We start from the raw sequence: 22,850 nt of genomic DNA, 5'->3' as shown, positions 1-22,850 counted from the left end.
AATATATTCCTGATTTTCACTTTTATTTTAGTTCTTCAAAATTTTCACATGTAATATTAAATTCCTTTACCTCTTTATTCAGACACCCAAATGTATATTTTCATTTGAAGCACAGGCTTCCACTAAGAGTCACAACTGGCTAACCTTTATATTTCCAGTGGTCTTATTGAATGAATACTACAATACATAAATTTTCGTCAGCTCTCTAACCTGTCAGAATGCCTTATATATCCTTTCTGTTTATCAGACAGTTTGTGAAAATCACACAATCTACAAAAAAAACTAAGTGCACTTTGCCACTAACCCTAAATTATGGCTGCTTCGTGCATTGTTTTAAAAAAAATGACATATGGTTTCTTATAGGGAATAACATTTTATTTTCAAGACTACATTTAAATTCATAGATACACCTGGGAAACATTCTTTCTCCCATCATTTATTCGTGTAAAGTTATGCAGAGTTGCCAGCTAGCAAATTAGGAAGACTCAGGAGGCTCGACACCCTGCTTCTGTTCCTGCCCTTTGCTCTTCACAGGGGCCTGTGGAAGTTCAACCTGGATTTTCCACTATCTTGGGTTTTAAGCTCTAACATTCACTCACACAATATTCAAAGGTCATTTGTTTAAAAAGTTTAGAACATGATTTCTGAAACAACTTTGATAATCAGTTATGTAATGATAGTGTTTAAATAAATACCACTAAATAATATCGCTTTTGTGCTGTCTTAAGCCAATGCCTCACTGGAAGTGGGACTGCTATAGATTTACAACCCTTTTGGGTAGAAACTGACTTGGATGATTTCTGTGAAATTTATTAGGCAGGTAAAGCTACCTCAGGCTTACAACAGAATGCCTTTTGTGTGTCTATTGTTGCATCCTAAAATTACGTATATCTGTGCAAGCGTGTGTGTTCTTTGTAGCTGGAGGAATTCCCCTCAAAAAAGTAATGCTAAATTTCTCTCACTCATGCCTGAGACCAGTGACAGGCTAGTAAGGAAGAGTGATGATAGTAATAAAATGGACGAGGGGTGCATTCCTGAGATTCTGCTGCTTACACAATGATAGCCCTGTTACTAAATGACCACAGAGGGAGGGGCTGGATGAGATTGAGCCCCAAGTCTTTCTGATGGAGAAAGGTGGCCCTCCCTGTGATTCGTCACATCAGAAGCAAACTCAGCCTTAACAGTTTGGTGACTGCCTTTTTAACCCAGAAGACGTGGCTGTATGTTTTTAATTTGTGATGATTTATTACAGTGAAATTGGTGTGAAATGGACAACAAATCTTGGGTGTCAGAATCTGAAAATGAATTTTATCAGCTGAGGAATGTGATTGCCTTTGGGATTTGCATTAAGTTTCTCATAATTCTTTTCATGGTACAGATGATGAGTAAAACTGAAAATAAACTGAAAATGACATATTTCCTAAGTCACTAATTTTACATGTGCACATAGACACTTATAAATATAGCATTTAGTTTCACTTTAAACTTTTTCTGTAATTGAAGATCATTTGTACATAGCCACAAGAATGTTTTTCTAAAAGTCTTAAAGGAAATATTAATACCATTTGTTATAGCTCAAAAATATCTGGGGTTATCTATAGAAAAAATGCAAACATTGTAAGAAGGTTTTTACAAACTTTATTTTTCACTGTTCAAACTTGGAAGAGAGTTTATACCTACATACTAAAAGTGCTAAGAATGATGAAAAAGCTACCCGTTTTGGAAACAACTTTGCATGCATAATTAATTTGAGCACCACATTCCTACTTCACAAGCAGAAGAGAAATTGAATTCAGGTGTTTGGTGAACATATGGGGGCTTTACTGTGAATTTATGACCTGTGGTTTGAGTGTAAAACCCCAAGATACTTGCTGATAAAACTTAATGAAGCTTGTGCAGAAGAGCTATTTTTATTTGTACTTTGGTAATTGATACATTTCTTGGTTTAACCCTCCCACCCCTTCCCTTAGTACTCATAAATCTTCCAGTCTGAGCAATCCATAGTAGCAAGCCCCAGTGTAAGCCAGGTTGCTCTAATGCTTGCGAATCTGAAAGTTCAAAGTCTGCTTTTCCACAGCATTTGAGTTTGTTCCTTCTTTCTCTTTTAATTTAGCAATTTATGCTTCCCTGCCTGCATGGGTGACAGGAAGCAAACCCATGCACCCTGGGAGGAAGCACTCCAGGTCCTTCTAACAGGGGAGACACCACTTCTCTGTGTGTTAAGAAAGAAAAGATGGAGGCCCGGTGTAGCTCACTATGAAAATTTAGGCAACAAATTCATTACCATTTAAAGGTTTTCTGCCCCAGAATATGCACCTCTTCAGGGAGAAGAACCTGTAACACACACCCTAGCATTCTTTCTCTGCTTCTCTGTCTGTACAGGATTTCCCAAAGAATGCTCCTGATTTAAGTGCCAGGAAAGAAAACACCACGTGACAAGTGCTCCATTTTAACATACGGTGTAATGGGTTTAAATGAGAAACCTGTGTTTGCTCACTAATTTGCAGCAATTATGAAGTCATTTCTGACATCTGTAGATTTTAGCTATTTGGCGATTACAAGATCAGCAGTATTTTATGGAATTGCTAATCAGTACAGAAAACATCTAAGTGAGAAGAATGTTGTTTAGCTGGCATCTCTGGTGTCAGTCCCCGTGGCTGTGCTGGCATCCCTTTTTAGTTCAGTGGCATTCTCCCCCCAAAGCTTGAGTTGTCCATGTTCAAGGACTCGTTTGTATCTACTTTCATCATGCTGACAATCTGTCTGTTTTGAAAGGATTACAGTTCTGCACATCCATGCATGACATCACAGCGAGACATTGCTTAATGATCTGAGACGCTTGTGGTCACTGTTAGCTGCCTGGTTCTAAAGCTGCCTGCCAGGTCTGCCCTACATATGTTTTTTCCAATGTCACTTTTTGCCTGCTGTAATCCTTGTGTCTGTTTTAAGTGACATCTATGAAATACTTGAATTTTAGATTTGCCATTGGTACAAATAAAGAGATGCAAGAACAATTAGTAATTGGGCAAGGAAGGGAAAGGTGCTCTAATTTTTCTCCAATGAAAATGTTTCAAAAAAGAACAGTACTCTGTAAAAGTGGGCTGTATACATAATGTGCTGGATCTTTAGCCTTTCCATTTGAGTAGTTACCAAGGAAGTCAATAAAGATGCCATTTCCTCAAATAAGTGATGAAAACATAGGAGCCTCCTATGAAGGTGGCATCATCACCTAAAGGCATCATCAGGCCTTCGAAAGTCAGGATCTCTGAGCATAAATGGAGTCTTGGGAGCTTTGCTACCTTCTCTGTTCTATGTGTGCTGGGATACAGACTGCAATGAAGTTTCAGAAGTCCTGACTGTGAAATCCTGGAGCCTGATGCACTGGCCAGTGGAGAAGAAAGTTCCTTAAGCTGAGAAGTTGGCAGTTAGCACAGCTCTAGCATTGTCCCTCTGGCTTGCGTGTGGAATGCCCAAGCAAGTAATAGAAATTATTGTTTCCAAGATCTCAAAATACAATTTAGAAGTTTATTTTTGTATGTTTTAATTAGGAAAAGGAATAATGTCCTTTTGCATCCCCAGTAATTGGATGCCAAGGGCAGATGTGAAATTCAGTAGCATTTGGAATAGAATTTTGTACTTGGGCCCAAAAGTAAATTACTAGGGCTGAGACTAATATAGCAAAAATGAAAAGGCTGAAGCTATAAACTAATATGGTTACCAAAAGCCTTCACTGTGTACCTAATCTTTTGTAAATTCGGGATTTGAAGGATATCTGTTAACTCCTAGACCCTTGGCAAACTGAGTAAAAACAGTTTCAAAACAAAACTGTTTTGTGGACCCTGAGAAAGAAGATATGTACTAAAAAGGGCTCCTGGTGGCTATCTGGTTCAAATTAAAAACAAACAAACAAACAAATGAACCTAGCAGTCATTTCTACAAGGGCCTCTCATGCAAACTGAACTTCACAGACAAGTCTGCACTGGTCTGCCCACCTCTGCACTGAATTGCCTGCTTGTGCTGTGTTTCTCATCTGAGCCAGCCTTTATGAAGGAGTTCCTGGAATCCTATTTCAACCAATAGGACTGTGTCTTTCTCCATTCAATTGGTGCTGTGTAGCTATATGACCATCACATCATTATCAACCGATCAGAGCAGCTCATTTCTGGCCAATTAGGACAGTGCCTTTTGGACTAATCAAACTAGGAGGATTTGGAGGGTCCTCATTTGCATGGGAACAGACCAATCAGGGACCCAGTGGCAGGGACTTTTATCTACATAAGTCAGCTTCCCTCTGGCTCTAGGAACACACTTTCCCTTTCCACAGAAGACTACCTTTCCCAGGCTGAACTTAAACACTGAAGATATCCCATGGAGCAGAGCAGAGTGGTACAGAGCAGAGCAAGACTAGAGCATAGCAAAAAAGCTCAGTGCGAAGGCGACCAGCACAGAGCAGAGCCGTCTAGCCACAGAGGGGCTGCCTCACAGCTGTGCTGTCTTCATACCTGTGCTGTATCACAGTTGGGTTGTTTTTCACTAAATACAGTTTCCTTCCTTGTTGCACCCCAAACTGGGGATTCCTATTGGCACTAAATTGGTGCCAGTGACCATTGGTTTAACCAGGAATGTATCCCCTTGTGAGTTGTGTGTTGACTCAGATTCTAGCAGGTCACCAGTCTCTACCAGAAAGTGAAACTAGTAGTGGGCCCTTCCGTTTAGTTTTGCCAAATGACCTGGTTGGCAGGTCTGTTTTCACTGCACTCTGGAAAAACATTTCTGCTTTGGTCTCATAAAGGCTGATTTTCAGAGATCCCAGAGCCACAGTGGTGTGTTTTGGGTGAAGTGACGGGAAAGTTGACAAAAGGAGTTACCTTGATCTTCATGGGGCGTTTGTGGCTATAGTTTCTAGTTTTCAGTTAAATATGTCTAGTGGAAGACATATTTGATTATTTTCATCTGCTAAGTTCTAGAAGTTACCATCTTTCAGTGGCATCTTCTGCAACAGTACAGGCTGGGGCAAAAGTAGGTTTACACTTGTTTATATAGAAAAAATACAATGATTAATAAATAATACATGAATAATACTCTGTGTTTTGCATACTTACAACTGTAACCCTACTTTTCCCCCACCCTGTATTTACTTTGTGCATTTTTCTCTAAGACCAAAACTTGGGCATAACTAACTACATAAATGACCGTGGTAAAATTTATTCCAAAAATGTGATTCCTCTCTTTTATTCTGCCCTTCTCAACAATGTGGTTTTCCAGCAGTCAGTATTTGTTTGGTTGCAGCCGTGGGCAGGGCATAGGTCTGTGTGCTTCTAGACCACTTTATTTCATTTAGCAAGTATGTATGACCTCCCTAAAATTGTTTAAGGTGATGTGGTAGTGGTAGTGTAGGATAGTGGTCTGTGTATGTGTGTGCGTGTGTTTAAGGGAGGCGGGTTTAGGGAGTTTGTTATCTTTTGTTGCAATAAAACACAAGAGAGCAGGCCCCACTGTACAGTAACATTTTAAGCTCCTATTTACATCCATCCACTGACATCCAAATCACGTCATATGGCCAACCTCGACACCCATGGATGTTAATTTTTTATTGCTGTATAACAGATTAACATAGACTTAGCAATCTAAAACAACACACATTTATTACATATGTTTCTGTGGGTTGAGAGTCCAGCAATGGCTTAGCTGCATCCTCTGCTCAGGGTTTCATCCCAGGTGCCAGCCTGTGTGCTCACTTGGAGGTCCCACTGGGCAGCACTGTTCCCTGCTCCTGGACTTGCTGGCAGCATTCTCTTTGTGGGTTGGTTGGTTGGTTTTGCAGCTGTAGGGTTCATGGCAGCTTTCTTCTTCAAAGCCAGAAAGGAGAGAGATGGACTATCAAGATGGACATTGTTCACATATAATCACGACAGTAGAATCATATACATTCCTTGACCTTTGTCTCATTTTACTGCAGAGAAGCAAGTCACAGCTGCCCACATTTAGGGGTGGGGATTTGCACAAAGGTGTGATTACCAGGAGGCAAGGGTCAGGGGCTCACTTTAAAGTCTGTCCATCACAAATATCTGCTGAACAGTTTACCCTGCCACAGGGACGAGGCATACAAAATATACACATGTTAAGTGGTTGTGATGAAGGCACAAACCTAAGAAAGAGAAACACATACATGTGTAAGCACTGTTAAAGAATATTTAGGTGTGAGGACAATTACTATTGAAGATTTGAAAAGAAGAGGTAAACATGGGCTGGAGTAGTTAGGAAAGGCTTCTAGGAAGTGGAATTTGATTTCTTTAACTTACTGTAAAGATAGATAGGAAAGGAGAGGGTATCATAGGAGAAAAAAGAGCAAATTTATCTTCCTCTTTTGTTTGGTAGCTTCTCTTATGCTAGAAATGATCACTATCTCCCCCATGAGCACCATGGAAAGCCTGACAGGATTCATTCCCTCCCTTCTGTCTACCTCCCTCAGCCTTGTTTTCTGTGGGGAGGGGAGTGTATACCAATGTGGTACCTCTTTTTCTTAAAAAAAAAATGAGCGGTGGTTCTCCCTTTCATTAAATTCTGGATTGTGAAGCTATGCTCCCTATTCTAATTTTCTCTATTTCCTTTGCATAATTGAAATGTAAATGTTAAAGCATTTTTACTCCAGAAAGAATTAGTCATGTCACAAACTCCTCTCAACTTATGCTGATCTGAAAAGATAGGTCAGCACTCAAGTTTGCAGGGCAGTCAATACACTCAGGGTTTGACAGACCAGTGGGAGCTGACGCTTTAGAAGAGGCAGGGTTGTATGCACAATGCCTGGTCATTGTTGTTTTTAATATTTGTTTCTTGGGATGGTGAGCAGGGGACCACTGGCCTTGTCTTGTTGCAGTGAAAGCAAATAGCCTGGAAAAGCAAAATGTAAAGTAGGCAGCAGCTGCAGAATGTCAAGCATAGGTTGCAAGGTAGCTGGCAACAATTTTTTTGTGTGGCTCATCTAGGATTCAAAAAATAAAATAAGCCAACATTTAAAATTTGGGGGGGAAACTGTAGTTCTGACTTCTCTTTTAAAAAAAGTAAAAGGTATCACCAGTCCTGTATCTTTCGGGGCAGCAATCTCCTGGAACCAAGTAAGAGCCTCCCCTCTAGCCCAAGCATATTACTCCCATTTGTCACAGAATATATGTGGTGCTTCCAATGCACTGGGGTCTCCTTCATTCTTTAGTTAGTTGCTCTTCAGGCATTGGAAATTGTCCCAACTGTGGCACCTATGGGCATTGTTTTCAGAGTATTTGCCATATAGCACCTACAGTGTTTTTTAATATATGCAGATTCCTAGGCCCTGCACTGGACTTGCTGAATCAGAAAACCCCCAGGGCAGTCTCAGTCGGTCAGCATTTTTTAACAAGCACTCGGAATGACTCTCACATACAATGTGTGTCTGTGAGGACCACTGTGTAAAGTTTTTCTCATTCACTCTACCTGAGGAGATGTTTGGACTGTTATCCGTGGAGCAGAGGTGCAGGATGGGCTCCAGGCTCGCTGCCAGCAGCGGCATGGTGCACTTAGCAGGAGTGGGACGTTCAGCTGCTGCTGTAAAGCGCACTGCAGTAGTCTAGTCCAAAGGTCCTAAAGCCTCACATACTGTGTGGTTGGCCTCTGACCAGAGAGGATTCATCCCATGGTCATTATGGATTTTTTTTACATGAAAGGCACTTTCATAATTCCCCTTCTTACCCCTCCTTTCTGTAGACTTTTGTTAAATTATGATTTACTGACTTCTCATTAAGAGTGTTACTGTCTCACTCACCCATCAGATTGACTCAGGTGGTAATATTTGTTACATTCCTCTCAAGAAAAATGATCAACTTTAAGTTGTCAGTGAACCTAAATATAAGTTGATTGGGGTGTGTAGCCATCATTGCTAATATTTAAAATTTTTTTGGCCCCCATAGCAGAAGAGCTAACCAACAACACTAGAAGTCTCTTTGTGAATTATTGGGTCATTATAGACGTGCCTATTTCCCAGGCCGGGGCCACTGCGGTGGCTCCATCTCCTGAAGCCAGGATCTCACCTTCAGATGCCAACTGTTGTTCCCCAAGGACTCTGGATAGTTAAGTCTTTGGAAGTCATCATCAATCATGAAAACCACTGCAGCCTGCTTTCCAACTTCAACCCATAGAGTGGCTTTTCTAGTCTTAGGCAAGTTGGTTGGTGTTCTCTAGAGCACAGGAAGACAGGAAAAGAATATGCAACAGTAGTCTCACCAGCTTCTCAGGTTTGGAAATAAGGGAGGAAGTAACTTCCAGAATTCATCTTATACTATGAATAACATTGAAGTCACCAGAATTTAAAATTAAGAACAGTGGGTCAACTTCTTTTGTTGGCAGGTATACTTTCCATTAATCAAAAATAGGAGGAAGTCACTTTTCATCAATGGTTTGGACTTCATGAACCTAATAATTATGGGATTAAAGCTGTCTGTGCTACATGAACATAATAGAGAAATATTTCTAGTTAGATTTGTAAAATATTCTGTCAGTCAAGCCTCCTGAAATTCTGCTATTAACGTATGAAGTATGCCAGGACCAAAAAGGGTACAGCTGGAAGGATGACACTGAGATTAAAGAATGCTCATTTTTCTATATGTCTTGTGAGTGTAACGATCCTCATGCCTGTACCATCACAGTTTCAAATACAGTACAGAGTAAGGAGTTAAAGCCTAGGCATCACACTGGGAAGCCAGTACAGAAAATGCATCTGTTCAAACAAATATGTTTTTTTTAAAGATTTTATTTATTTATTTTTAGAGAGGGAGAGGGAGAAAGAGAAAGAGACACACACATCAATGTGCGGTTGCGGGGGGTCATGGCCTGCAACCCAGTCATGTACCCTGACTGGGAACCGAACCTGCGACACTTTGGTTCACAGCCCAAGCTCAATCCACTGAGCTGCGCCAGCCAGGGCCAAACAAATATGTTTTAAAAGCCAGTAGGAATAGTATCCTGCCTGGCTCAAGAGGGTGGAGGGCAAGTTTTGAGACTATAAATATGGACCGAAGCCTCGTGTTGAGTAGCACATTTTACAGACCCATTAACCTTTCATGTTTGTTCTCAGGCTAATCAGTTCCAAAGATTTGTCAGAAGAAGACCATAGGGAAGAGAAGCTTTTATTGACTGGGAAAATAATCAAATTGAATATATTAACAAGACAGTCCAGAAGCTCTAATTAAATTGATAGAAACATAAAGGTGATAGGGACCTACCCTGTACATTAAATAGTGAAAGACTATCCCATGTTCCTGGAAGATGTTAATACTTTGATCCGCCCTGGCTGGCATAGCTCAGTGGATTGAGCGCAGGCTGGGAACCAAAGTGTCCCAGGTTCAATTCCCAGCCAGGGTACATTCCTGGGTTGCAGGCCATAACCCCCAGCAACCGCACATTGATCTCTCTCTTTCTTTCTTTCTCTCTCCCACTCCCTCCCTTCCCTCCCTAAAAATAAATAAAATATTTTTAAAAATAAGTAAATAAAATCTTAAAAAAAATACTTTGATCCTATACATAAATATTTTCAATTTCAGATTTCTAAGCCTTTGGAATTCTTCAAAATATACTTTACCATGGCAGACTTGCCTTTTTTACTATATTTTATTGATTATGCTATTACAATGGTCCCGATTTTTCCCACTTCGCCTCCTCCACCCAGCACCCCCCACTCCCTCAGCAATTTTCTCCACCCTTTGTTCACATCCGTGGGGCTCCCATATAAGTTCTTTGGCAACTCATTTCCTCTACTGTTCTTAACATCCTCCTGCCTATTCTGTACCTACCAATTTTTACTTCTTAATCCCTTCACCTTTTCCCCCATTTCCCCAAACCCCCATCCCAACTGATAACCCTCCAAATGATCTCCATATCTATGATTCTGTTTCTGTTCTGCTTAGTTTTTTTTAGATTCCGTTGTTAGTTATGTATTTATTGCCACTTTAATGTTCATAGTTTTGATCTTTTTTTTTTAAGCAAGTCCCTATAACATTTCATATAATAATGGCTTGGTGATGATGATGAACTCCTTAGCTTTACTTTGTCTGGGAAGCACTTTATCTGCCCTTCCATGCTAAATGATAGCTTTGCTGGATAGATCTAGGTTACAGGTCCTTGCTTCTCATCACTTTGAACACTTCTTGCTGGTCCCTTCTTGCCTGCAAAGTTTCTTTTGAGAAATCATCTGGCAGTGTTATGGGAACTTGTTTGTGGGTACTATTTGCTTTTCTTTTGTGGCTTTTAAGATTCTCTCTTTATCTTTAACCTTTGCATTTTAATGTTATGTGTCTTGGTGTGATCCTCTTTGCACCCATCGTGTTTGGGACTCTCCGTGCTTCCTGGACTTGTATGTCTATTTCCTTCACCAAATTAGGGAAGTTTTCTTTCATACTTTTTTTCAAATTTCCAACTTCTTGCTCCTTCTCTTCTTCTTGTGGCACCCCTGTGATGTGAATGTTCGTATGCTTGAAGTTGTCCCAGAGGCTGCTTACACTATCCTGGTTTTTTTTTTTATTCTTTTTTCTCACTGTTCTGATTGGATATTTTTTACTTCCTTATGTTCCAAATCATTGATTTGATTCTCACCTTCATCTACTCCATTTTTGATTCCCTGTAAATCATTCTTTATTTCAGTTAGTGTATCCTTCATTTCTGATTGGATCATTTTTATGCTGTTGAAGTACCCACTGAGTTCCTTCAGCATCCTTATAACCAGTGTTTTGAACTCTGTTTCTGTTAGATTACTTATTTACATTTTGTTTTGTTCTTTTTTTGTAGTTTTTTTCTCCTTTCATTTGGGCCATATTTTTTTGTCTCCTCACTTGGGCAGCCTCCCTGTGTATGTTTCTATGTATTAGGTAGAGCTCCTTTGACTCCCTTTCTTGGTAGCATGGCTTAGTGTAGTAGGTGTCCTGTAGGGTCCAGTGACACAGCCTCCCCTATCACGTAAGCAAGGGTACTTGAGGTGTGCCCTCCATGAGCTCAGTACTCACTTCCCTTGTATTTGAGTCTTGATTACTGTCAGCTGATCAACAGAAGGACTATACCCAAGCCAGTCAGCTGGTAGGACTGGCTGTGACCACTAGCTACCAATTACCTCCCTCCATGGCTTGTGGAGGTGGTTAGGTGGTGGTACTCTGGCGTGGTCTGTAACTGCCAACTGGGTGCACAGACTCTGGGGTTTCTTGGGTAGTACAAGCCAAGGTCAGCCCCCACCTGTGTTCTGTCTGAGGCCACTTGGCATAAGCTATAAGTGATCTGCAGGTGGCTGCTGCTAGTGGCAGGCCTGGGGCCACTTAGTAAGAAATACAGGAGTTGGGCTCAGCTGTTGCCCATTTGAGTGGATTTAGGAAGGTCTGAAGCTGGGGCCAAGCCAGACCATTCACATTGAAAAGCCACTGTTAACAGCTTGGGTGGGCCTGTAAGTTGGATGGGGTGGAGCCTTAGGACAGGATGGGGCAAACTTTGTGAGCCAGTAGGGTGACTCCACACTGTAGCCCTGAGTGGTGGAGGGCTCAGAAAAGGAACAGTGGCCTCTCCATGCAGTTCTCTCCAGGAGGAAGCTGTCCCCCAGCCCTCTCTCTGATACAAGACACTTCAGTACTTCCCCATATGCCACTTGTGCCTTTCTAGCTGCTGTCCCAGTGCTGGAGCCCAGAGAGAGTGAGTCTGAGTAAGTCTGTGTGTGGGGCCCTTTAAGAGGAGATGCCTGAGACTTCTGTAGTTTTTTTCACTTACCCAACCACCACTGGGTTTCCAGTCAGAAGTTATGGAAACTTACCTTCCTGGCACTGAAACCTTGGACTGGGTGGTCTGATGTGGGACTGGGATCTCTTATTCCAGAGATATCCCTCCTGATTTTTACCTACCACCCATAGGTTTGGGATCAGCCCTTTCCACATCTCTACCCCTTTGCTCCTCTTACCTGCTTGGATGAATGTGGTTTCTTTGATTCCTTAGTTGTCAGACTTCAGACAGCTTGATTTTCTGATGGTTCTGAGTGATAGTTGTTCTGTAGTTTAGCTGTAATTTTGCTGTGGTCATGGGAGGAGACAAGCTGCATTTACCTGCACCTCCATCTTGACCCAAAGTCCTGACTTTTTTTCCAAGCTATATCTCCTAAATTTTATCATTCAGGGGTGTGCGCAGCCAAAGGATCTCAGAGACACACTGAGTTACCAGGGCAATTTGTTTTCAATGAAGAGATCTCATCTTTTTAGTAGTTTATAGCTTCCTATTCTGCTAGCAGCTCAAGGGTATATATGATACATATAAGGCTTGGTCCTTGTCCTCAAGAGGTCTGAAGTCTTGCTGGGGAGACAGTATATGCCTAATGTGCTTGAATAGCTCTCCTGATAGGATGCAACTGAGTGCTCTGGGAATGGAAAAAACCAAAAGTGGCATGAAATTTAAGTTTGATTTAATTTTGGTTATGTCTATTATTCTTGTAAAGTTGTAAAGTATTGTCTTCAAAATTTGTATGATTTTATTAAAAAGTGGCTTTGGAGTACAATATGTTTTATTAAGTGATACAACATGGCATAGTGGAATGAGTGCTGGGCTAGAACCCAGAAGAATCTGCATTCTTGCCTTACTTTCCCCACTGTGCAGCTGGGAGTCTTCTAAAAAGTCACTTACCTTCTTTGAATGACAGTTTCTGCATTGAGGCATGTGTGTGTGTGCATGGGTGTATGCGTGAAATCCTGCCTTCTGAACCTATCTAATAAGCTTTTGTGAGGATAAACCAAATTCAGTGCTAGAAAAAGGAAGGCAACATCATTATGAACTGATTACATCAAACTAGCACCTGAAGTTATTTTTAAAATGCTTTTCATTTATGCTGTGAGAGCTGCATTTTGTGCATGGACCTCCCATAAGTCATAAATAGGAACTTCACATAATGGAATTATGAAAATAGTGCTCTGAGACTATATTGTATGGTGTTATCTCACTTGATTGTTACCAGTACAATATTTAGAGCAAAAATTATTATTATGTCCTATATATATAGAAACTACAGGTCAGAGGCATCAAGTGCCTAAGTCTGAGGAGGTGGAGGAGCTAGGACTAGACCCTGGTATTTCTGACTTTTAATGCAATGTTCTGTCCAAAAAATTTTGGCTGCCAGCACCTTGCCAGATTACGAAAGGAAATGAGGCTTTTATAGAACTGCATAAAAAAGGAATGTCTGAGATTGCTGCTCACCCTCTTGAGTATCTGTCTGAAATAACTTCAATGAGTCTTAATCAAAATGAAAACATGTTTTTAGTGCCCTGATACTGTTTTTAAAATTCACATGCTCTTAAATAGCATCATTTCCCAGCAAAATGCCATTTTTTTCCTAGTAACTGCAAGTCACAGATTGTATGTCTGAAGGGTGTTCATTATTGCCCTTCTCTCTTTTAGCAACAGAGCAACTCCTAGCAACCATGATCGGATACAGCGTCTGCGGCAGGAGTTCCAGCAGGCAAAGCAGGATGAAGATGTAGAAGATCGGCGACGTACCTATAGCTTTGAACAACCCTGGGTAAGTATTTGGTTCATCAGTACAATGGATATTCCTGCAACTTTCTGCAGTAACAGCCACTAAGCTGTGACATCAGTCTTTTATGAAATGAGACAAGATGGAGCCAAATTCCTTTGACCTTTAACATAATGACCTTTTCCCTCATTTCCTTCTGGGTTTCATCATTGCTAATTTCATTTTACATCTTATCGCACCATCTGTCCATTGCACAATACATTTCATTTGCCTTATAACAAGACATAGCAAAATATTCTTGCTCTCAATTATGCATGTTTTTAAGTTCAGTAAATATTTTTCTATATATATTTTTCTCAGAATCAGAACCAGAATAAATTAGTTCAGCACATGTCCATTGTATATCTACTATCCCAATATATGAAAGTACAGTATTTAGTAATTCTTTTTTTTTCATTCTTTCATGGCCCCTTTGTGTATTTGCTGAATCCCTCTCATTTGTCTGCCTCTATCCCTATTCTAGTTCATCCTCCACACAACTGCCAGAGTGATCTTTCTAAAGCAAAACTTTGAATGTCCTCTCAATGCCCACAAGGTACAGCCCACACTGCACAGCGTGGCACGCTAATCCTCCTCAGACTTGCTCTAGACTCATGCTTCCATCTTGTGTTTAGCCTCAATGACAATGGCACTTCTGGGAATGGGAAGAGTTAGAGCAGACTTGGGGCTTCAAGATGATGGGGATTTTGAAGAGTCTCTTTGGAAGCTTGAGAGAGAGTCAATTAGGGGTGAATAAATAAGGCTGCCTGAGGCAAGAAAACTTACTGGAGAGTGTTAGTAAGGTCCCATCAACATGGTAATGTGACCATAACCAACAATGCTTAGAGGACTAGCAATAAAAAAAACAATTTCTTAGATTAACTGTATGACAGGGGTTGGCAGGACAGTCATGACAGAAAGTGAAAGACGGTACTGTAGAATCCTGGTGAGGACACAGATGAGGGTGTCATCCAGTCTGGGTAGGGTGGTAAATACAGCTCATGGAAGAATGATTCTGATTGTCTAGGAGGATGCGAGAATGATCATCAGTCTAGGGGTCATGAAACCTAGAAGGCTATTGTCTTGGGAGTTGAGGATTTCAGAGGTAGCCCAGTCCTGGGGGATGAAATCCAAGGTGTGCCATCCATGCATGTGAGTTCCTGAAATAGAGTAGAGAGCAGGGTGGAAAAAGTTAATGAGCCTTGGCCAGGTGGTCCATTTGGTTGGAGTGTCATCCCTTATACCAAGTGATCATGGATTCAATCCCTGGTCAGGGCACATACCTAGGTTGCGGGTTCCATCCCCAGTTGGATATATATGGGAGGCAACCCATTGATGTTTCTCTCTTATGTTGATGTTTCTATCTCTTTCTTTCTCTCTTCCTCCCTCTCTTTCTCTAAAACCATTAAGCATATCAGGTGAGGATTTTTTAAAAGGTGAACGAGTTCAGTTCAAAGTGTTGGAAATATAATTAAAGTAGATATTTGCAAGAGTAGAGGCTGCAAGAAGGACGGTGTTGGGAAAGACTTGAATAAAGACAAAATGATCCTGCTTTGGTTGGGGGAAGGTAAATGACCCACCTAACACAGAAATAAGAGGTTAGTAATGTTACAGAGAAGAGAGAAAGGTAGAAATGTAGTGTGAGCTTTTAATGTGAGAGTGAAGGAATGAAGAAGGACAGAATCAGAACAGAACACTGTCCCACTAGCCAGGTGACCAGCTCTCCAGGCCTCAGTTTCCTTACTAGTAGATCCGCTTGGTTAAAATAGATGACTGAGTGTGTTATTCAACCCTTTGTTAGAATAGCACGTAAGAGGAAGCCCAGTGCATAGAGTAAAGCAGATGAAAGTAGAACTTCTCCAAGTGTGGTCCAAGACCAGCATCTTCCCAGTGCTGGGAGCATGTTAGAAATGCACCTTCTGGTCATGCCTCAGACCTACTAGATCTGAACCTCTATGGGTGGGGCCCAGGAAACTGTATTTTAACAAGCCCTCCCAGTCTCTCTAAAACATGTTCAATTTTGAGAAGTACTGCTGTAAAGTTTATATCGTTTCTGAGATTCTCTTTGGTCTTAAAATTCAACACCCTCAATATACTTTACACAATGCCAGAGAGTTATAAAGGGTTTTGATCACTGGATTGATTTAGTTATCAAATTGGAGTTGATGGAAGATGAATTTTGTGAATGAAAGGAGAAGACCAAACAATGGGAGAACCATTACTAGTGTGGCAGGTTTCACTGTAAGTCAGGTGAGGAAGACTGGGCCTAGAGCAGGCAATTGGCAATATGACCAACACCCACTAATAAAAATTCCTTCTGAAATCAATCCTAACCCAACTTTGGGATGTTCTGGAACAAGTCTAGCAGATTTAATGTCTAAGAAAATCTCTCAATTGTCCTCTGCAACAGGATTAAATTAATGGCATTTTTAATAAAGTATGTAGCTTATTTTTCTAGCTGACCAAGTAAATTGAGTCATTTCCAAAATTATTTTAATCTACTTACGTTGTTTGGCATAATTGACTCAAGTAGACTTTTCTTGTTATATGTGGAAAACATCTCTAACTGTGCACATTTGAAAAGAGTAATGAGTACACGGTAACTTAAAGAAGAGAACAGCAACTACATATGGAAATGGGGCTCATACACAGTTTCAACTTGCAGAATCCCCTGTGGGTTTCTCATTCCCACCTCCTGCCATGAGGAGCTGTGTGACACCATTTTACTTTACCTGGTAATGTGGATGTCAAACCAACATACTCACACCATTAATTCTTAATGATTTAATTCACCAAGTTTCTTCAGTGCTTCCTATGTTGTAGTCATTGCGTTTGGTGATGGAAAATAAAGACAAGAAAACAAAGAAGGCCCTTAGACCTCTACAGTGGAGCTGGTACAGAGGAAAGCAATCTGTTCAGTTGGTGACAGGGGTATGCATGGACTTTTGAGCACAGAGAACCACGCCCAAATCAATCGTTAGGGGTCAGGAAGGCTTGAAGGAAAACCTCTTTAAAGTTGGAATATATTTTAAATCTAAAAGGTTGAGAACCAAGATTGATTTGATTTATTTCTTGTTAACAACATTTCTCATTATCCACATGCAACAGCTCCAAGTTTGTGTGAGGCTAAAGGAGCATTTCCTACTCTTTGGCTCTTGTGTTTTTTGTTGGGAGATATGGAAATGATATGATACTCATTTTGTTTTATTTTTTTGAATGGGGGCCATGAATATATTGGCATATGTTTCTATATTATCTGCTTAATAGGAACAATCACATTAGGAAAAATGTTTGACAAAATCTTCTGGATTTAGAAACTCAACTACTGAAGGTCATAGGTCAAATTATTGTATAGCAAAATGCCATAGCAACTTTAAACAGGCAACTTGGCTTGTATTATCACTTCCTGTAATGAGTGAGCAGGGAATTATTAGGATGACAGGCCGATTACTTTAGGAGTGGAATAATTTCCTAAAATGTGGGTCAGACATTGACCTTTACTTTGTATTTATTTTATTTTCAAACAGTTGGGATTTTGCTGTATACTCTCCATTTCCTGGTCATGTAAATGAGCAGAAAGTGACTATAATTCTACTTAGTATATTAATTTTCATACCAATTCTCATTGTTACCCTAATAAGGGCTGCCTGCTTATTCCAAGTGTAGCTTGGTCTGTGGTTTTTATTATGTTTTTTTACAAACTGAGCTTTGAGTATTTTGAAATCTTTTTTCTTTTCCTGTATATATCCTGACCTTGAAAGGTCACTGTTTTGAAAAAATGATACCATGATCTCACCCACTGGAATGGTTTGTAATTATTTTAGTTTTAAGGAACCGCAAGCTCATCTTCCAGCTGTGTACAACTTAGACCATATTAGTCAAAATTGCCATGCTTATTAGAAATGCCCACACACAAAGTGCAACCAGATGTATCATACAGAAAAATATCCAAGCCAATCACTTTCCTTACAGAGACAGGCTGCAGAAAATTAATGCAAGTAGCCCTTTTCAATTCATCCATTTTCAAAATATTCTCTCTAAACTCTAACAGCACAGAATGCACCTGTTTCTGGGCCTTTGTTCAAAATAATGTCTGGGCCTGAGGGAGCTGATTTGTGGCACAAAAGGTCTTTAGACAAGCAGAGGCCCAGAAAATTTCCTTAGCTCCATAATTGAACTGAATTCTCTCTGCAGTTGAGTAAGAGAAGCAAAAAAAGGAATTTCTTCCCCACATAGTGCCAGGTGCAACATAAATAAAGCAGTAAGTTGCTTTAAATCTTCCCTAAGATAATGGAACAATAGCTGAGGTTAGGGTTATTACCACACAGCTCAGATATGGACAGGACTTAGTGTTGCTCTTAAAAGATTTAAATTGCAGGCTGCAGACATAAGTATAGAATGCTGTTAAAACTTTGAAGATACCCGAGTGTTGTCCACAAGGAGACTTGATGGCTGAGACGCCTGATGGATGGGATAATGGAGCCTTTAATGGCAATATTGCTAAATCCTTCCCATCCCAGGTTGGTAGTGACTGAGAGCAGTTCAGTTCTTCAGATAGAAAATTGGTCCTCTGTGATGTGAATATCCTCTTCTCCTCCAAGCTTTTTTCCAAGCTGTCTGTCTTTAAACAAATTTCCCAAAAAAGTCTGTCTGGGACTTTTAATGGCTCCTGTACCATTGTAAGGTTTTGCCTGCTTTAATTAAAGAGTCAATCTACAGTACGCAACCACCCTGCACCCCTTATAGTGCATGCCCATAATTTGACTCAAAAAATGCCTTCTCACTTAACAGCCTTGCAGTAGTGGTACTCCAGTTCAGTTTGGGTGGAAGTCACTTCCTTTGGAAATTGGCCTGGAGAAAGCCATTTTCACAGCAAAGGGGTACTCTTTCCTCATGGTAAAAACCTCCGTGCTTCTGCAAAGTAGGCTCCTTTTCTTCTAGCCCCTGCCCCGTACTGTTGGTCAAAGTGACCCACGGGTCATTTTACTGGGAGGGACCTGTGGTGGTAGAGGCTCATAAGCTGCCTTAGCTGTGGTGGGCCTACGGCCCTGGAGTCGGGGTGTGTTTGGAGAGCCACCCTGTTTTTTTCAGTGGAGCTGCTACTTAAGATGGGGGAAAAATAGGTCCAAATGCAGGTTGGGAAAAATGAGATGAAGACAAATAGTACATTAAAACCCAAACATGTATTTATAAAAACTTTCTGAGGGAAATTGGCATGCTATGCATATTTTTCAACCATTACTCACATTATTAGTAGCAATTAAGCTTTTCAACATTCAGAATTTCCAAGAGTTCAATTGATAGTTGTCTAAATATAGCAGGTGGTGGGGTAGAGGTGGAGGGCTGGGAAGGTGGGATCCATAGACAAAGTTAACTTTGGGCTAAAGGTATAAATAAGCCCCCTATAGAAAGTAACAACCCATGTTAGCAATGGCCACTCTTTTTTTTTTAAGATTTTATTTATTTATTTTTAGAGAGGGAAGGGAGGGAGAAAGAGAGAGAGAGAGAGAGAGAGAGAGAAACATTAATGTGCAGTTTCTGGGGGCCATGGCCTGCAACCCAGGCATGTGCCCTGACTGGGAATCAAACCTGCGACACTTTGGTTCACAGCCCACGCTCAATCCACTGAGCTACACCTGCCAGGGCAGCAATGGCCACTCTTAATCATAGTAAACTGTTTATACTCTGTATGATTCAGTGACATAAAAATTATTTTGCCCTCTACCCAATCTTTAAATTACTCTTATATACCAGAATATGGAATTCATATTAGGGTCACAGCACATTTGAGTTGCTCAAATAAGGATTGTAAGTCCCAAGAGGATATGGTTAGTCTTGTTCTTATTGTCACTCTCATCACACTCATCATCACCCTCACCACAGGCTCATCCACAGCATGCACACTTGTGTATTCTGGTTTTCTTTTCCACATGCCTGGCACATATATTAAAATTTGAAAAATTTTCATTCATAATTTAAGTAGAAAACTCACCTAAATTATCATTTATAAGAAAACTATGTGTGTTTATGTGAATATATACAAGTGTACAAATACGTGCTTTTGTTATTTTTAAGCTATATGAAGGACAATTAGAACATTAAAAATTGTTGTATTTTATGTAAATATTAATAAAACAATAGTGAATTTTATTTCATAAGTGACACGTACACTTTTCTATTAACCTCTAAAAATTGTATATTATTATACCTAGTTCTTATTAGCACTGAAGCTTTGTACTGTATATATTTACTTTTGCTCTTTTTTTAGTCTGTTAACTACTAGCAGTTTTGGTTTCATATATTTTCTATTGTCTATTTTTATTTTGGGAAAATAAGTGATTTTATTGAGAGAAATGCTTAGTTAATGACTCAATTTAGTGAAACACTGTATAGAAGCTATTTTTTATTTTGCTTTACACTAGTAAGTGATACCAAAATTGTATAGTTTTCCCAAGCTTTATATTATTTTTATATAGTATAAATAGTATCTCTTTAGTAGTCATTATAAAGACCAGTAGTTTGGAGCTCATTTATAGAAGCAATGTGCATAGTTTTCACTTGAGACTTAAACATCAGCCACAGAGAGGTTCACTTATCATGGCCCTTCAGCACACTGTGTAATAGATACTCATGGACTGTTTCATCATACAACCTCTGTCATATGGCCTTGGCAACTTGGCAACTTGGGTGATTTTTTTTTTTTACTTGAAAGGTCATTGCTTGTCACCAATATCATCAACAAGAAGGCCAGAGTTATTGCCTTGTTATTTGATGAATCTCCAGAATTATTCCAGTGTTGCTTTACCTGCGTGTTTCTCTGTATAGATATCACTTTGCTGTTGTAGCTGTTGATGCTGTTTTCTTTGAAAACAAGCACTTCTCTCTGGGGATACCAGTTATATCTTTCTTCACTTATGTCTATGTTTTTGTAATTTGGGATGCTTGATACATTATTCTGTTTCTGCCATAAGGATGGAAAACCACATACTTAAAAGTCAGAATTATTGATTGTAGTTCTGGTCCCACAATTTACATTTTTATGAGATCGTCATTGAAATCATGAATGAGGTTATTTTTTATTTAGGCCAAGTATAAAACTTTCCAGATGAACTTATTTAGTTATTACTTTAAGCTGATTATATATACAGTCTTCCTTGAAATTTGTGGCCCAGTAAAGTTTCATCATAAAGATATGGGTGATTCCTTTTAATAAGCAACCCTTTTGTATGCTCTGAAAAGAGAAATTGAGTAAAATATTAATGGTAAACCTGAGATTCATATTTTGTTATACTGAGTATAATAGTGTGAAATATGTCAATATGCTGATATCAAACTTCTTCACCCATTTTAAGCTTCAGAGGCCATCTGATGATCATTTCATTGTTGGAGTTCATCAAGATGCAGCTAGATGATTGCTGCTCACAAAGTTTGAGGTGAACAGTGTCAGGAAACATGCATTTCTTTGAGGCAGTTGAGGAAACAAAGCCCTTCAACATTTTTCTTTCTCTACAGGAATCAAATTTTTAGGCTCCTTGAAGAAACAACTTGAAAATACCCCTGAAATTTCTATACGACCTTGCATTTTCTTTTTACATGTCCACAGCAGTGTGTCGCAGAACAGCATGAGCCTACATAGCTGGTTATGAAATCTTGCTGCAGAATGCCAGATCTTTCAAGGCTGCTTGACACATGCACATAGCTTATTCTGAATGAAAAGGAAAGGGAATGGGGGCATGAACAAAATTGTGTAGTGTTTTCTTGCTTTGCTTTCCCTTTGTCCAGTGTCTTCTTTCAGAAGTCCCTGGCTCACCATGAAACTAGAACAGCTTGGTTTCCTGTTTAGCCAGCCTCATCCAGTGTAATGGAAGAAAATGTCTGTCTTCCTTAATGCAGTTGATGAACAGTTGGTTGATGTTTTGTTTGTATAAGCAAACTCACTTAGTAAAGTGCTGTCCTTCCTAAAGGCACCACTGATGTGTTATTTGACCGGTGTTGTGGAGAGGGTCTCTAAACACACATTTGTTCCAATGAGTGTGGCTATAAACACCCACTAGTAGAAACTAGGGTATTGTAAAGCCTAATCTCTTCACACATTATTTTTGCATCAGGATATTTTTAATATGTTCACTGACTATGCCCATATGCTTTGAAATTTTTTCCCTGTATATTGCCATGTTATTGCTTACCAACAAATAAGATAATGCTGGCCAGGCAGAAAGAGGGTAATAGAGGATGATTGCTTGCTGTTCACACAAAAGCCAACTATAGGAGCCACCTTTAAGTAACAGGCCCACGTGTTTTCTTGCAGCTCCTTCAAATGAATGCTACGACTTGTATTATTCAGAAAATTATTACCATCAAAGTCTGCCATTCACTCCCAACTCTAAAAGAAAATCATTAACTTGTTTTTAACAGACATTCTTCACTCAGGATATGCCTGTTGCCCAACGTCGCATAACACCAAGGGGAACAGAGGTTAGCATGCATCAAAAGGATTATTTAAGAGTGTGTGCCAGTGATGCTGGGATAAACCATTGTTTATCCCAATGATGCTGGGTATGTGTAGCATTAGAGGCACTGGTGTCTATTTTGAGCAGAGCTACTTTCATTTCAGAAGGCCAGATCTGGAAGGTAACTTAAAACCTGTCAGTGAGAAGCCAGAGCATTCACAGGGCTTGAGACCTGTATACACATCCAGTATCTGCTTTGGATGAGAGGCCATCAGCAGACCTGCTGACCAAAGCCTTTAGCCAGCAAGATTGAGCATTTCTCTATAGGATATAGTTAGCCTAGGTAAAAATGCCATTTCCTAGTCACTAAGGCAGAAATGTCTTCTCTCATAACCATCTCAAGTAGCTGTTAGCTTTCAGGTTTATTCTTTTGATAAGCATTTCTATTCCCCATTTGGCTACCAGCTGTGGACTGGGGAAGACCTCTACATGGCTAACAGTGGCTAGTTTCAACTAATCTTAGTTCAGAAGTTAACTGTCATTATTTAGGAAAAGGGGGATCAGCTCATGTTGTATCCTACTGTTAAACTAAAATATGTAACTATCAAAAGTATTCACTGCCACGGCTAACTTTCAAGTCTGCACCCCATGAACTTTCCCACTTTTGTGAACTACTATAGCAAATTTTTACTTATTTACTTGGCATCAGATTCTTGTTTGCTCTGTATACATGGATGTAAACTGGGGTCTGATATCAGGATTTGCCAAACTTCATTAGATAAATTTAGAAAGGCTGACCTCTCCATTTCCAGCCATTCTAAAGCTGTAATCAGAACGTAAGGTGATTC

The 22,850-nt window shown here is 39.9% G+C and overlaps 1 protein-coding gene across 14 annotated transcripts in view; it reads left to right on the top strand.

Annotated features, from left to right (window-relative positions):
- PARD3 (par-3 family cell polarity regulator) overlaps positions 1-22,850 on the top strand; it is a 686,648-nt gene that overhangs the window by 655,391 nt on the left and 8,407 nt on the right. For all 14 annotated transcript variants that reach the window (XM_045819999.1, XM_045819993.1, XM_045819992.1 and 11 more), the window contains one exon: positions 13,438-13,558. In XM_045819999.1, the coding sequence (XP_045675955.1) occupies positions 13,438-13,558 (121 nt within the window). The remainder of the gene's footprint in view (positions 1-13,437; positions 13,559-22,850) is intronic.

Source organism: Phyllostomus hastatus, unplaced genomic scaffold (genome assembly GCF_019186645.2).
Source record: "Phyllostomus hastatus isolate PE091 unplaced genomic scaffold, TTU_PhHast_1.1 phas_scaffold_39, whole genome shotgun sequence".
In the NCBI taxonomy this organism is placed as follows: domain Eukaryota; kingdom Metazoa; phylum Chordata; class Mammalia; order Chiroptera; family Phyllostomidae; genus Phyllostomus; species Phyllostomus hastatus.
This window is presented reverse-complemented; position numbering and strand designations above follow the sequence as displayed.